Source organism: Cebidichthys violaceus, unplaced genomic scaffold, assembly GCF_023349555.1.
Source record: "Cebidichthys violaceus isolate CVI_PGR_0920_01 unplaced genomic scaffold, fCebVio1.0.p SCAF_14, whole genome shotgun sequence".
In the NCBI taxonomy this organism is placed as follows: domain Eukaryota; kingdom Metazoa; phylum Chordata; class Actinopteri; order Perciformes; family Stichaeidae; genus Cebidichthys; species Cebidichthys violaceus.
In genome coordinates, this window is record NW_027176307.1 from 14,660,446 (window position 1) to 14,677,945 (window position 17,500).

At 41.6% G+C, this 17,500-nt stretch overlaps 1 protein-coding gene across 1 annotated transcript in view; it reads left to right on the forward strand.

The window, feature by feature from the left end:
* The window catches only part of galnt14 (UDP-N-acetyl-alpha-D-galactosamine:polypeptide N-acetylgalactosaminyltransferase 14 (GalNAc-T14)), a 100,190-nt gene that overhangs the window by 76,529 nt on the left and 6,161 nt on the right, over positions 1 to 17,500 (forward strand). The window contains exons 5-8 of the mRNA XM_068709233.1: positions 3,667 to 3,759; positions 4,712 to 4,795; positions 6,276 to 6,420; positions 13,302 to 13,421. Of these exons, the coding sequence (XP_068565334.1) occupies positions 3,667 to 3,759; positions 4,712 to 4,795; positions 6,276 to 6,420; positions 13,302 to 13,421 (442 nt within the window). The remainder of the gene's footprint in view (positions 1 to 3,666; positions 3,760 to 4,711; positions 4,796 to 6,275; positions 6,421 to 13,301; positions 13,422 to 17,500) is intronic.

Below are 17,500 nucleotides of genomic sequence, written 5' to 3' on the forward strand. Positions count from 1 at the left end.
TTCCATTTTGGGGGGATTTTTGTTATATATATTTATATATATAGACCCCTTAAACCAGCTGAAGTCTTTTCGTCGCACTAACAGACGTTTGTGACCCGACCCCCGACATGCACCTCGTCCTCGCTCAGCGCAGTCCTACACCATGTGTGTCAAACAGAGAGTGTGCAACACTTCTCCTCATTAATGAGATTAATGAGACTCGTTAACGGGAGGCGAGCGCGTGTTCTGGGACGCTGCTGTCAGCGGCGTGATATTCAAAAGACAAAATGTTTAAATGATATAATATCTTACTTTTTTTTTTTCCCCGCTGAATTCATAATGAATATAAATGAACTCTTGACTGATTATCTTTTCCAACGAACTTGTTTGTCATTTCTTAAATCATTTCGGCAGCACTTCAGTCATCAACCCACCCGCCTAACTAATAATCACACCAACTTTCCAGCTGACTGATTCGCTGCTCGACTGATGTAACACGCGGGAAACACGTCGCGCCGCACTCTGCGCTGTGTGCCGCCGCCGCCGCCGCCGCCAGAAAGCCGCTCACATCATTGTTAGAGTGGATTTACAGCTGCCTGGGAGCCTTTGAGCTGCGAGTACAATATCATCCTATTAGCATAAGCTGTGTTCTGTTCTCTGCCCCCTTTTTCAAACAGTTCAAACTGAAAGATGTTTACAGGCAGTCCAATAATCCATTAACGGGACTAATGTGCTCAGGCTGCGCGTGGATTGATCTGGTATTAAGTAGATTAATCATGGTTACAATGAGGATGCTGGTTCCATTCAGATGGACAAACTCGAGGTGCACGTTTACTGCAGGGTGTGTTCGTCAAAGTGTGCGATGAATGCACACTTTGAATTGCTGTGGAATTGGGAGAGCAAACTGTCAATCAGCGTGTAGCCCCGCCCCCTAAAGCATCCCCTGCTTTATGGTCTGTTTGACTCTAAATGTTCCATAATGTACTAAATGAACATCATGCTGTATTGAAGAAGACTGTAAACTAGAGATTGAGACCATAAACTCATGTTTACAATGTTTACTGAGGGAATAAATCAAGAGAGAAGTAGAGTCATTTTAGACTAGACTTCTATACAACCAGAGGAGTCGCCCCCTGGTGGACACTAGAGAGAATGCAGGTCAAAGCGTTGGCTTCACTTTTCAGAAGCGGAGGTTGCAACCTGTTGAATATCCATGTACAGAAAGGCATTCTGGGAAACCTTGTAAACGACAAACTGTATAGAAGAAGACGAGTGAGCTCACAGGAAAACAAAATTACACCGCTTTATCACAAAAAAATAACTCCCGGGATCCAGTGAACGCCCACACACCGACGATTCATCTGGAGTATTACTCCTCCAACACTTCAGTAATTCAGGAAACCCCAGCATGGGAGCAAGGCATTTACACTGCCGGGGTTGGAAGTTAGGTTCCCCTCGAGGCTTAATGGGCGGAGCAAAGCATACCGACGGCTGCCGGGTCGGACGGCGCTCTGGAGCGAAGCCCCTCCCCCAAACGGCTCGTATAAACTTAGTGTTTTGTGTCGACCAGCTGATTCGCTCCAGCTCTGAGACTCCTCTTTTTCCTTGTTCCTCCCGTCGGAGGGCTGTTCGGCCGCCACACGTCGCTCCTCGTCGGTCGTCACCAGAGGCAACATCTGTCCTGGCTTTTCTGTTCACGTCGCGATGACCCGATGTTTGCGATCAACGCCCCCCCCCCCCCCTCCCCAAAACAAAACCGCAGTCGTCTGCTCCGCCGGTTAATTAGCCGGAGGCTCGACTTCCGGCCGTCTGAGTTGTATGAATATGCTAAATAAAAAATAGCTGCTTAATAATTACGATTACAAAGATTATGCTGGTTCCCCCGGCCCTCACCGAGGCCCGCTGCTGTGTCCTCGAGTGTGTGTATCAATATGTGTGTGTGTGTGTGTGTGTGTGTGTGTGTGCGATGATTGATTTCTTTTAATTGTAAGCCTGTGTGTGTGAGACACGTATTTATGTTTGTACGCCTACAAGCATCTCATATCCTCCCTCTCTTCCCCTTTCATTAAACCGCCACAGCCAGTGTGTGTAACGCCCGTAATGGAGGGTTTCTATCATTTCAATGAGATAGTTCACGGCTCAGAGAAACTCGGCTAATAGCTAATTACTACAGAGAGACAGAGAGACAGAGAGAGAGGGAGAGGGAAGGAGGGAGAGAAGAGGAGTAAATGGAGGGGTTTAGAGATAAAGAAAATGTGCTCCACTGTCAGTGAATGAAGCGCAGGGCCGAAAGTGAATGAGAGGTACAGCGGAGGGAAGGATTTACAGCCGATGTAAACCTGCAGTGTGTGTGTGTGTGTCTGGGTGTCTGGGAAGAACAACAAGTTAATGGTGGGGGTTCGTCCGGACCACATCTGGAGGGGGGCGGGTCTCTCTGCAGCAGGTGAACACTTGCTGATGTCTGTTTTTTTACCCGTTTTCCTGCCCTCCTCTCCGCTGCAGCGTCTCCTCTATTTCACTGTGGTTAAGCTATCAGGAGATGGAGGACCGCCTCCTCTTACTCGGGGGTCCTCAAGCTTTTTACACTTACAGGTGACATTATTAATTTGCAGCAATGGGGGAATATAATATTCATAACTATGGTTTAATCCGTGTATAATCACCTGAAATTAAGAATCATAGTTTGTTTTTTCTTAGCTTTTGAAAAAGCCATTTGTATCTACGTAGGGAGCGGGTCGGCCATCTTGACCCGCCTCAGAACGGGCTTTTCGCGTTTTACGTTACCTGAAGGTAGCGATGCGTTCAGGAACCCGGTATTAAACGGACCCTCGGTGCTAAATTATTCTGGATCATAGTATTGATAAGCCTCGATGTTACTGCTGTTTTGTATTCATGCTTTTTTTTTAATGTAATTTATTATCACGCTGCAGCGCACATCTGCTCTGCTCTCTCTCTCACACACACACACACACACACACACACACACACACACAAAGCAATTAGGTTTGTCTTGTAGAAAAGCAGAGTGTTGATAAGAGTAGCTCCAGTCCTAAAGATAACTCTCCCTCTACTTGTAGCTTCACCATAGTTCTTCAGACAGGTATTTAGTTGGTTGCAATCTGCAACCTCACCACTAGATGGCACTAGATCTTACACACTGGGCCTTTAAAGCCCATCTTCCCAAATAAATGACAAAGAAAAGGAGAAAAATAAACTGGGCCGTGAACATGTGTCAGCTGGAGTGACCGTCACTCATCCCCGCCTGCCATTATTTATTAAAAATTCATACATTCAGGCTCACATTTTACTGGCTTGTCTGCTGCATCACTTTTTCATTTATAATCCATTTTTTTGTCACTGCACCTCAGGAAACATTAGCTAACATTAGCTATTACTCACCTTCAGGGAGTGTTGCGTATGTCATTCAAACATTTTAAATATCCTCCACAAACAGTGTGTGTGGTGGAGCCGTCCTGTTTGTGTTCATACCGTGAACTCTCTGTTTTTGATCTTCGTCCAGTAATCAGTTTGTGGGTGAAATACACCTTTAATGAGTTTCAAGTGTGACATAAATACATGACAAATATACTGCAGCAGGAAAGTAGTTTTAATTCTGTGTGTGTGTGTGTGTGTGTGTGTGTGTGTGTGTGTGTGTGTGTGTGTGTGTGTGTGTGTTCGTGGATACAGGAACACACGTCGCACAGCGGAGGTGTGGATGGACGACTTCCGTCTCTTTTACTACTCTGCTCGGCCTGCAGCGCGAGGGAAATCCTACGGAGAGTAAGAACACACACACACACTAAAATCACACACACACACACACACACACACACACACACACACAGTTGATTTTCACACTAGCCTGGTTCCAGATCTCTGAATTGGCCGAAAATGTCCAATCAAGACCGTTGTTGTGCTTGTTGATGGCTCCAGTTCACGGCTACAAACCGTCAAATAATAGAAGAAAATCTCCGCGGCAACCAGAGGGGATTGGCTCAACTTTACAGATTGTTGCAACTTGTGGAAAGTGACAGAAACACAGACTGTTAAAAAGTGTTAAGTGCCCCGAGCAGCATCTGCAGCTGTACTTCATCACAATAACTAAAAGCTGTGACTCAAATAGGGCCATAAAGTCGACATGTGTATTGATCTGCAGTAGTGCCCACAATGGACTATTACAACCAGAATACTAACGGAGAGAACAGAGAACCGCCATTCAATCCCTGGACTTTTCACCCAAACATTACACAGTAACTTAACTTAATGTTTTTGCTGACGTCCAATAGTTAAAGTTTAACTGAAGCGCAGCTTTTCAGTCTGGCGTGTTACTCTTTAAACATAAAATAAATGGTTTACATCGGACCAGAGTTTGGTCCCCAAACAGGAGGCGAGTCCCCCACAATGTGATTAACACAATAATCAGGAAAAACCACAGCAGGAACAGACACTAGCGCCCCACAACTGTGCTCAAATGTCAGCGTTTATCTGTCAGACACAGGTAAACACTGACATTTAAACACAGCTGTAGGGTTTCTCCTGCCTTTCAGCATCACACGCCTCCATTATTTGTCCGGGCTGTACGTTCGCGATTAAATATCGGTTATTTTATGACCACTTCCTCGTGTCTTAGTGTTAGTCACGAGGGTTCTGAATGTCTGATTGACTGTTTCTGTGGCTGCTTTATGCTTTCATCTGACCGTCTGATTGTGTGTGTTTGCCTGTGTGTCACCAGCATCCGAGGCAGAGTGGAACTCCGCAAGAAGCTCAAGTGCAAATCCTTTAAGTGGTACTTGGACAACGTCTACCCGGAGCTCAAGTAAGTGTGTGTGTGTGTGTGTGTGTGTCTTTGAACTCCTGGGAAAGCTTGAGCAAGCAACTGAGAGAGAATGCCACCGACTTTACACATCAGGTTCAGTTTCTTCGTCATGAGTATGACTCGGCCTGGAGGAAGCTTCGCCAAGCGCTTCACGACGCCAGCGTAGTGGACTGGGACCATGGAGGTAGTGCCACAAGTTCTTACCAAGGATATCAAGGCGTCTGCTGCTCTGTCCCCCAGCTTTAGTTCCCTCAACTTTCCCAGGGACACCAGAAGAAAAGTAGCTCCAATTAAAGACGATAGGCGGACAAAAAAAACAGGCGGTCTTGGTTCCAAATCTGTGGCTAGTTTTGCAGATCTTATGATACGGTCAAAACACATTTACCTGCGTTTTTGATGCCAACAGCACACAGGACGGGTAATATGGTTGTAAATGACTCAGCAGACCTCTGCAAGGCTTTGTGTTGTCTGCAAAGGCGGCGCACAAACGCACACACCTGTTTTTGTTTTCATCAGAGAGTGAACAACCACACTCGGGCCATCTTCACGTCTCCTTCAACGCCTCATTCAGTGTCTTTCTCTTCCTTCGTCCTGATTGGCTGAGCTCCCCCCCCCCCCCCCCCCCCCCCCACACACACACACACACACACACACACATAGACACACAATAACACTTACCGACGTCACAAGCCCTGGCAGTGATTCTTATATACAGTATTCTAATTTTACACGCACACAAATGCCAATACAAATGTCTTTAAGACACATAAGCGCTCTCATTTAAATACTCTCTATCTTTCAAATACACTTCAATACACACACTCTCTCACACACACACACACACACATATACACACACACACACACACACACACTTAAATACCCATTTATCCACTGAAGGCTGGTGTTAATCCCCCAGAATGGAATTAACAGGCTTGCTCTCGGGGGAGGACGGACCTGACCCTTAAAACGCAGAATAACCTTTACCGGGTTATTAAAACAGAGAGAGATAGCAGATTGAATTAATGCTACAGGGCTTAAGCCCGAGTTTATAGCGCGGCCCGAGGATGTAACAAGAAAAGACCGAGAAAGTTTATCAAAGAGGGAGATTGGGAAGAAACTTTCTGAAGTAATGAGTTTGGAGAATCGTGAGCCTTGAGCGGGATTCGTTAAAAGGTGCATCGGGCGCGTCGTTTTGATGACTCACTGTCAAATTAACTGCGATATCTTGATGTAGTTAATGAGACTATGGTGGAGATGATTGGGGTCTTCTGTCTCATCTCAGTGAGGCTGTTAGTGTATCTTAAAATGAAGACGATATATCCTCCAAACCCCGTTGCTTCCACTTTGGCTAAATGTGGTTTTGGAGATAAAAGACTCAGATCAACAAAAAAAAATGATCTTTTCTCACTTAGTGGTTTTAGTGGCAGTTTTGAGATACATATTTTTGTATTAACTCTATGTTTTGTTCCCTCCATCAGAGTCCCAGATGACTCCGACTCTCAGTCCGGGGTGATCAAACAGCGGCAGAACTGTCTGGAGTCTCGCCGGCTGGAGGGCCAGGAGCTGCCCGTCCTGACGCTGGCTCCCTGCATCGGAACAGAGGGGGTCCCCTCCAGCAACCAGGTGAGACCACCAGGACATTAGGAGGATGAAACGTTTGTGACGCGGGAAATGACGTAGCTCTCCTCCGCCATGAAGAGGTAGGATGAACAGACGAATACATCTGAAGACGGTTAATAAAGAGGTCGTCAAATCATCTGATGTGAAGTTATAACCTGGAGGGCTTTCATTCCAAACATTTGAAATGGTCTGTGTCATTTAAAGCCACTATATGTTCTGTAGGTGATCATTGCATCTTTCAGAATGTTCTGATATGTCCTTCAGTAGTGGTGTCCAATGGTGTCTGCAGCACTGTGTTTTTTTGTTATGCTACCACTGGAGGGCGCTACATTCAGATGCTCATCGTGGCTTTAAAAGAAAAGAAGGACATTATTTTTACTTAAATCTGTAGATTCACCCTCCAAAGGTTCCTTGCTTCTTCTCTTAAATAGTGAGTGTTTACAGCCATACAGATAATGATGTTTCTGGAATGAAACAAGACATTTGTAAATAATTGTACAACTATTTAATTGAGGTTTTAGATTACTTGAAATTGCTAATAACAAAAATACTTTATAAAATATTATCATTAATAATAATCTTTATTCGTAGAGCACATTTCATATAGACTATGCAAGTTAAAGTGCAGTGCATTTAAAAATAATTTCAACAGATGAATAAGAACTGGAACATTTAAAATGGAAAAGATGAAAGTGTGATATGAAAGAAGCATGTGGGAGTCTGTTTGAAACACATTAAATACTTTCTTAAGAGAGAAAGAGATATGCTTTTAATTGCTGCTTGAAAATGTCAACACAGGCGGCCTCTTTAATGTCTCTTTAATAACTGAAAAACGGAAGTGAGGAACTAGAAACACATTAACATCATTTACTATTATGGACATAGAAAATGTCCCCGATTTCCTGCTCCTAAATGTTTTTTGTTTTTTTGCCAATAAAGCTCACACCATCAGAATCATCAGAAAGATGCTCTAACCCCCATTAAAATGACACACAGTGGTTTTTACCTTTAAGCAGGACATGTGTAGTGATGAGTTGCTGGGGGGAAAGAAGCCTAAAGAAGAAAACAAAAGTTGTTCATTAAGATGGACAAGGACATCTCAGCTCTCTCTCGCTCTCATAGGTCATTAGTAGATGTAGAGACAGATGTCAAACTAAAACATAATAGAGTTACAACACTTTAGATTTACCTCTTAGATGGCAATATGGATGCAAAAAGACGGAACATCAAACCATCAGAATTGTGACTAGTCCTCAGTAAAGAAAGATTAATCCAGGATCTTTTATACGACGATTGATTTTTGTAATGAATGCTTTTAAAAATGAATGCTTTTGAAGATGCTCAAACAACAACAACAACAAAGTTATTGTTGAAGTATGATTCAAAAAAGACACCCTGAGACTGTGGGGAGGTTTCTCTCATTAATGAGGAATAGATTTAAATCCACAGGATAAAGGTAATTCATACCCCACAGGGGTCGTACTATTTACATACAGCAGTACAGACAAATATGAATACCCTCTAAAAGAATAGAAGTTGCTGGTGTTATGTATTTTTGGGAATATAACTGATGCTGAAGTTCTTAATAAATGTACTTCCTGCATGCAGCCAGGTTACTAATAATTTACAGGTAAACTGCAAGTCCCCCCTTTGGCAATAAAAAAAAGATATTAAAAGAATTCTATTTGCGCGTATATTTTATACATTTTCCCATATTCCCTTTTGTTTTTAAAATGCCCAGAAGCGGTCCACATTTGGTTAGTGTGAAACGATAGTCCACTGTTGGTAATATAGGAGTGTTTGTGTGTGTGCGTGCGCGCATGTGTGTGTGTGTGTGTGTGTGTGTGTGTGTGTGCGTGTTCTGCCTTCTCTCCACCATAATTAATACCCGTAGGATTCTCATTATTCTGTGTTGAGAGCGAGTGTGGAGGCTGTGATCCGCCCTAACAAGCCGCCTCGCAGAGAGCCAACATGTCAGCAGCTGAAATGCCCTGAAGGCTGGGGAGGCTGGCCTGTGACTGGAAGGTTGCTGGTTCAAGTCTCTTAACTAACAAGGAAAACCACTGAGATGTGTGTGTGTGTGTGTGTGTGTGTGTGTGTGTGTGTGTGTGTGTGTGTGTGTGTGTGTGTGTGTGTGTGTGTGTGCGAGTGAGGAACTCTCCCTTAGCTGCTGTAGAGATGCCCTGAAGGAAGGCTCTGAATCCATGATTGTTCATGTATTTAACATTAAGAATAATTAAATGCATTTTTCTCAGTTTCTCCCTTGAAAAGTGAGTATTTTTCCCCAGGTAAACTAATTAAAAGAAGAAATCCACATTAAAGGATTGTATTTTAGCATCCTCACAATTGGTGAAAAAACAAGGACAGAGTCCAAACACTGTTAATTTGTTCCTGACCGGAGCTGACCATCTCTGAAGCAGAAGTGAAAGGAGCATGATCATTCTTTGGGTTGGTGCCGGCGCACATGTTTGCATCGCGTCTCCGACACTCAGCGATATCAAAGTTTTACTGAACCATTGAGGGGACGGATCAGAAGACGTCTTTTGAAGCCCTCCAATGGGCCGTAGTTAAAAGTACAAGACAGTTTAGGAATGATAATTTAAAAAAAGGTTGTTAATATAAAGATGATAATAATGTTTACAAAAGACAAATTTGGTAATAATTTAAATGTTTGCCTTTTTCGATCTTCAGAGCAAATTTGGTAAAAATCAGCTGATTCTGTCATGTTGGACTCCCAATTTTTCAGTAATAAAGTTAGGTTTAGTAAAATGTTATTATAAAAGAAATAACGGCATAAAAACCATAAAAACAAGAACCAGTTTTTAAGAATTATAAAATCTAACAAAATATTCTGTTCATAGAGAGCATATTGTTCATAATGAGACGTTTCTAACAACAGAGTCTATTAGCAGAACATGTGTAACAAGTGAAACTAGTGAAACGTTGAAGATTCTGGTTCAGAAACAAAGTTTTTATAAATTTGCACCAGCATACATCGAGAAATCAATAGCAGAGAAGCAGAGAGACCAATTTGCGAACCCATACGAGCAGAAAACAGCCGTCATGTAGAACGCAAATGTATTCTCACTGTTCCATTTCAACTTTCTACAAGTTCCACAAAATGTAACCGGGCGACCGCTGCGTAGAACAGCAGACGAAGGAGGAGGAGAGTGACGGACGGCCGTGAAATGCGATAAAAACATCACTCTGAACACAATTTGACTCAAACGTAATGAGCGCAAAAGCATGAAGTTATATATTGTTATATATTGAGCATGAACACGATGCAGCTCAGTTAACTTGTGTCATAAAAAAATAAATAAAAGCTGACATTCACATGTTTGTAAGCGGGGCCACGGGTGTCAACGTTATTTTGAGACAAAGTGCACTTTGTTGTTAACCTTTGTTCACCCGGGGAACATTTCTGCTGAGCATGCAGGTTCTGTTTCAGCTGTTTAACTTCACAACCATTGAATAACTCTGATCGTGGCATGCTTAAAAAAAACCCTTATAGCCTTTGTTTACCTCATGTACTCACTTAAAAATAATCAGTCAAAGTCAGAGAGACATACACAAAACCTTTGTGTGCATAAATGTGCAAAACCAACAATGCATATAAGTGTATTTATCATGTAGATTAGAAATGCATAAATACATATAAAGATACTAGTATGCAATTAATGATATATTGTACATAACATGTATGTAGAATTGCATTTAATAGGAAGGAAATGCAAAAATACAATATATTATAGGAATGATATAACGACTATATGGGAGTGAATATTCTAAGATATTAATTATCATAATTATCATGCAATAAGACAAGTGTAATTATAGTGCAGGTGCTGCTACTACAATAATTGAAAATAATTATAATAATAATATTAATGACAATTATGATGATGATAATAATATATTAAAATGATAATACTGATAATACTAATGCTGATAATAATAATGATAATAATAATATTAATAATGACAATGATGATGATAATAATATATTAAAATAATAATAACACTAATAATAATAATGATAATAATAATTATAATAATATTAACAATAATAGTAATAATAATGACAATGATGATAATATTAAAATAATAATAATAACACTAATAATAATAATAATAATAATGACAATGATGATGACGATGATGATAATAATAATAAAATAATAATAATAACGTTGACAGATTTAAAATTGTAAAAAGAACCAAACAAAGTCCTTCACATGAACAAATATTTGAACTCAAACTGATGACGTTTCTCTCAACATTCTCACATGACAGCTTCAGTGGTGAGGTCGCTCCCTTCGAGGCTCCTGTGGAGAAGACGTGTTGAGCTACAGCACCAATTAACCTGCAATGTCATTCTCTTTGCTGCAGTTCAATAAATCAATCGTGCGGTGAAATACAGCCGGGCAGCGTTGAGTTATTCAAGATAAAACTCCATAAATCACTGAGGTGCTTTGAAAAGATCTCCCGCCGTCCCTTCACCAGTCAGCCCTCGCCATTACTTCATCACGGGCCGATGAGCCACCTTCAAGCAGCATGATTACGGTCATAACGTGTAAACGTGTGTTCATTTGTCATTTCTGTAAATGCTGAACTGTAAATGTAATAATTGTTGAATTCCCTTATAAGAAATAACTCATAATTTTAAGCTTAAGTGATGAGTTGAATAGCCTAAAAAGTGAAAAAAAAACCTGTAAATTTACAGTTAATATTTTGATAATGGATTAATCCATGAAGCTGAACATTGATACCCAATGTCGGAGGAAGTATCCAGATACTTTACTCAAATACAAATATCAGTACTGCAATATAAAAAGGCTGCATATGTAACCTCTGTAAGATGTCTCCTGACTAAATGAATCTCATGGAGCTGGTCAGGCTTGTGGTAACAGCAGATTTATTCCACATCTGCATTTATGAAAAAAGGACAACACAGAAGAATGGTCATCTGTTGTGGACAACAGCGCATGCTCTGTCTAGAAAGACGGCATCACGATAGTGTTAGCTAGCTAAACCGGAGACATTTTTACTGGCAATAAAACACATAAAAAACGTATAGTTGACTTAATGAAAACATGGCGAATATAATTTAAGACAATTAATATTCAAACAAATAAAGCCAGCTAAACTCTTAAGTACTTTTCAAGCTAGTTAACATTATATTGTCCACGGACATTCACAGACACATTACCTCGTAACGAATCCTCCGTCGCATTGAGGATTACCCATAGTCCTTTGCGGCTACTATTCAGTGCAGGTACACATTTCCAACAGCAGGTGGCGTAGTTTTCCCATTTAGCGGGATTTAACCTGAACCTTTTCAACTATGTTACACATACAAGTCCTGCATTGAAAAGTACCAAAGGGTTATGAGCAAAATGTTCTAAAAGTCACGAGTGCTATGCTAATATATATTTTATATTGGACTATTATTGCATGAATATGTAAGTATTTGGAACTAATATATATATACTTGTGGGCATTTAAAGGAATATTTCGGATTATTTGAAGTGCGTTTACCTTGCTGTCAGACAGACCTTCATGACGGGGAACTGAAGCCGATATCTGTGCTTCAAAGACACCAGACTCCTTTGACAGAAACAGTAATGTAACGTCTCAGAACACAGGAGTTGTCGGTCTACCGCTGCCTCGATCGGTTAGTTAGTTTGTGTTGTTGTTGTGTGACTTTGGTGCGAAACATCGCGACTGTCCCTTTAAATCTAGAACGGTGCACGTTTCATAAAGTCATTACTTTAATCTGTAAAGTTACTAGTAACTTAAGTTGTTAAACAAATGTAAAAGTCAGACAATAATGAATGTGATCAGTGGTCACATCACTGTTAATCTACTGGTGCCTTATCCTGTAATAATTACATGACAATAATCAAAATAGTTAACTTGCTATTATTAAAATATCAATTAAAATATGCGCCGCCCCTCTATTTACACATACCAGTGTGTGTGTGTGTGTGTGTGTATTCTAGATGTGTCAATATGTGGTTTACTTTGGTTACACACACACACACACACACAAACACAGACACACACACACACACACACACACACACACACACACACACATACACACACACACACACACACACACACACACACACATGCACACACACACACACCAGACAGGTTGAATTTACCATGGATCCTGCCAGCTACTATAATAACCCTGACCTAGTTACACATTCTGTGTGTGTGTGTGTGTGTGTGTGTGTGTGTGTGTGTGTGTGTGTGTGTGTCTGTGTGTGTGTGTGTGTGTGTGTGTGTGTGTGTGTGTGTCTGTGTTTGTGTTTGTGTGTGTGTGTGTGTGTGTGTGTGTGTGTGTGTGTGTGTGTGTGTGTGTGTGTGTGTGTGTGTGAGACGTGTCAGACGGTTCAGAGTGGTTATGAACACAAATTAGCACTAATGCTACCACAACACTGTGTGTGTGTTTGAATATCTTAGAGGTTGCATCTCTATTGTATTTTCTACACTATAACAGATTAGCATAATATCATACAACATTTCTCTTTTCCTGTTGGAAACGTTGTATGTGTTGTGAGGGGGGAAAGACGTATTATGATTGACCATTGATATGTTAGAACTGTATAATAAGATAGAGCATATTATGATCACCCTTCATTCTCTCTCTTAATTAACTAATAGACTCTATGCTGGTCCCAAGGAGCAATAAAGGACATCCAGAGCGTTAACATAACAGCAAACGACTATCGTTTATGTAAAGCTATAGAGGAGGGATGTCTACCTGAGCAGAGGATGAAGTCACTCTCCCTCTGTGTGTGTTGTAATCACAGCTTTTGCTGCATTTCTCGCTTCAAATAATCTTCCTAACTTTCCGTCTCCGTCTCCAGGAGTGGGTTTACACTCACGGGCAGCAGATCCGACAGCAGCAGCACTGTCTGTCTCTGTCCACCACCTTCCCGGCCTCCCAGGTCCTGCTGATGCCCTGCAACATGGCCGACGGCAAGCAGGTCTGCACGCACACACACACACCCACACACACACACACACACACACACACACACACACACACACACACACACACACACATTTAATGTGGTGTGAAGCCACAGGCGAGTCACTACCGTATATCATGCGGCTGCTAAATTAATCTAAATGTTAATTAATCTAAAGCTAAATTTGTCTAAAGATGATCGTTACACACACACACACACACACACACATCCACGCTGCTAGGGGCAGATGCTTGACAGATTTTTGGACAGGCAGCTTGAAATACTCCTCACACACACACACACACACACACACACACTTGTCATTACCTGACCACTGGACACCTTGACGGCGTCCCAGAAGCCCCTGTAGCAGAGAACAACCTGACAACTAATAAATCCCAAGAGAGAGAGAGAGAGAGAGAGAGAGAGAGAGACAGACAGAGATAGACAGAGAGAGAGAGAGACAGAGACAGACAGAGAGAGAGACAGAGAGAGAGAGAGAGACAGACAGAGAGAGACAGAGAGAGAGAGAGAGACAGAGACAGACAGAGAGAGAGACAGAGAGAGAGAGAGAGAGACAGACAGAGAGAGAGGTGGAAAGGTGAAGCAAGTCCGACAAAGAAGGAGAGGAGAGGAGAGAGAGAAAGGGAGGGAGGGGGTGAGTCAAGGGAGGGAGAGAAGTAGCTGAAGATCACCTCATTACACCTCACCAACTGTTCAGTCTGCATGGAAAAGTGTGTGTGTTATTCTGTCTGTAAGGATGTGATTAGTGTGTGTGTGTGTGTGTGTGTGTGTGTGTGTGTGTGTGTGTGTGTGTGTGTGATTCACTGTGTGTTTGTCATCACTGTTATGCAGTATTTGATCTATGAGTCACGAGTGACGGGTGTGAAAGATGAAGTGGCCAGAAAGAAAGAAATGGAAGAAAAGAACGGAGACAAGGAAGTAAAGAGAGAGGAAGAAAGGACGAGCAGAGAGATGAGAGGAAAGGAGGCGGAGAAAGGCGGGATTAAAGAAGACAAGGAAAGAGGAAGGAGGAAGGAAAGCATGGCGTGATGATGAAGAGGAAAGCAGGAGCTGACGGCGTGTGTCCGCTGCAGCTAAATAAAAGAACAGTAGAAATCCTCAGACTACGACGTTCAATCACCATGATGAAACTGTTCCTACATGGAGGAACCACAGAACACAGCGTAGAATACAACTTTCTTTATTTGCAGATTATATTGTCTTTAGATATTACAGAGAGAAGAGAGTCACTGACCCGTTGAAACACAAACACCATCCCAACACACAGGTCAATGTGAAATGAAAGAGGATTCAAATGACATGGAACTGAGCTCCAGCTGCTGTAGCTTCAAACATGAAACGGTAAATGTTGAGATCAGCTCTGAAATTTAAAAAAGTTAACAAAAGTGAAATTTGTTGCTTCCTGCTGAATGAAGTTAAAGTCCAGCTGCTGTGTTCTGACCGGGCTGCAGATGAGACACATGTTTACGACCGATGCAGGAAAAGACAACAGACTGAAACTAAATCATAAAAGCCGTTTAACACCAAGCTGGAAAATATTCACAGAAATGTACAAAAACAGATTATTTTTTTTGGGGGGGGGGGTTCTTATGAATGCTTCATCACCACTGTGGAACCGATTCTGACGGACCTCGATTTCAGATGACGTCCACCTGTTGAAATATGTTTGACCAATGAAGACCTGAATACCACCAGCTCCATGTAGCTTGCTGCCATAACAGGGAATGTTTTTATCAATTTGGTTTCTCAACACCCAATATTGTGACGAGATCAGCAGCAGCTGGGACACGATGAAGATGGTGATGAAGCTGATCTGCACTTGACGCAACGTGGCTAACCACAACAGCTAGCGTTAGCGTCACGTTTGGGGCCTGGTTAGGTCACGCATTGAGCAGTTATCTTCGTCTTTTTCTTATTTCCAACCTACAACATTACATTACGGTCATTTAACAGACGCTTTTATCCAAAGCGACTTACAATTCAGTATCTATCTACACACCGTAGACGCAGCTACGGGAGACATGTTGGGGTTAAGTGTCTTGCTCAAGGACACATTGACATGAGACAAGTGGAGCAGGAGCCGGGGATCAAACCACCGACCCTCTGATTGAAAGGCGGCCCTGCTCTCCACTTAGCCACGGTCACCCACTCACGTACATCATGAGGAGTAGATCAGTGGAGTGTGATGGAGGCAGACGTGTTGGTCAAACTCCATCAGGAGGTCTGACGTTTTCATAGTTCACTGTGTCATCTTCTCCATCATAACGCACCTGTGAGAAACAACACAACACAATCAAACCCACACTTTACAATCCCACTTCTGTGATCTGTAGGCGTCCACTGCTCCACACTTCATCACGAGGAAATCAGAACTAAAGTAAAGACGCAGTTCATTAAATTACACTTTGGTTTTAGCTCCCAGAAGTCTCCCTAACCTCCACATTTTGTTTCCACATTACTGCTGATGTTTTTAAAGTGAACACAGTTGTAATCTGAGGGGGACCTCATGTAAACACTGAGAGCTTTGTCAGCAATTTCAGCTCTGTTAGCATTTTTAGCTCCGTTAGCATTGTTAGCTCTGTTAGCATTTTTAGGGCTGTTAGCATGTTAGCTGCTAGCCGCCGGCGCAGCTGTCTCCCTCGTCGAGAGCCATGTGGAGGCAATAGAACTGCTCTATAGACAGTAAAGAAGCGTTAAAGCCACTCGTGTTTCAGTGAGAAAACACTGTGTAAAAGAATGTAATGAAGAGTGACAACTGTAAAAACAAAATCATTTCATTATTCGGTTGTAAAAAACTCACGGCGATTTGATCCATCTGTGTTTTCTTCTCTGAAGAGACAAAAGAAAGAGTCGACTTTAGTTTCAACAGTAAAAATCCTCTTTTATGATGTTTAATATGTGGATGTTCTTCACCTTTAATTCTTGCCCGAATGTTGACGGCCACAACTGTTATTATGAGCGCTGCTAATCCAACAGACACAGAGATGAACCTCCACCAGCCTGGAACCACAATGACAACATGCACTAATATTTAGTTACAGCTTTTAGACTTAAAATAAACTTTATTCACATTTAAATACATAACAATTCTGAGCTGTTGCTTTAAATCAGAATAAAAATGTTCTCTCAAAAACAGATTTCATTCATCAACATTAGAGAAAAGGCAGTTTAACAGCAACAAATAAATCACTTTAAAAAATAAATAATGTTGTTAAATGTGAGGAGAGACAAAGACGTGGTGTTAGTTGCTTTAGTGTCGTCTTCAGTTGGTGTTAACTCAGTTGTTGCTGTTGTTGTGTCGTCACCTGAACAGATTAACACAACTCAACAAACTAAAGTGAACATGAGTGTCTTTAAAATGTTCTCACCTGTTTTCTCACCTGAGGGAGAATTTCTGAAAGAAAACTGCTGAACTTTGTTGAGTTCGGTCACTTCACACTTCAGTGAATTAAACCTCGATGTGTAAATTAAATGAGAAGTCAGAAACGTCAGAGAGGTGGAGCAGGAAGACTGTGATGTCCTAAAGTCTTTGTTGTCTTTATCCACAACTTGACCCTGAAGCAGCAACTTCACTGTGTGTCTACATCCTCCATATGTCGACACAGAACATCTCAACATCACCTCATCATTGTTCTTCTGTTCAGTCAGTGGAGAAGATGGAGACATTGTGAGAGAAAGAAGAGTAACTTCATCACTATAATCATGATTATTATAATGTTTCAGTATATTGTTCTGACAAGACAGATTGAAAACATCATGATGTAAATACTCACTGGTAACAACAGACAGATAAACCAGAGCATCTTCACCTTGTTGTTGTTCTGATATTAACTGTCTGCAGTAATAACGACCAACATCTTCATCTGTGACCTTCTTTATAACCAGAGAACATTTCTCTGAAACACTCAGTCTGTCTGATTTAGCTTTGGCTGCTTCAACAATCTTCCCATCTCTAACCAGAACTACTGGTGTTCTGCTTCTTGAATCAGTGAAGATCCACATTGTAGAGTCACAGTTCTGTTGATCATCTATCAGACTGTTACAAGGCAAAGTGACTTCATCTCCATCTC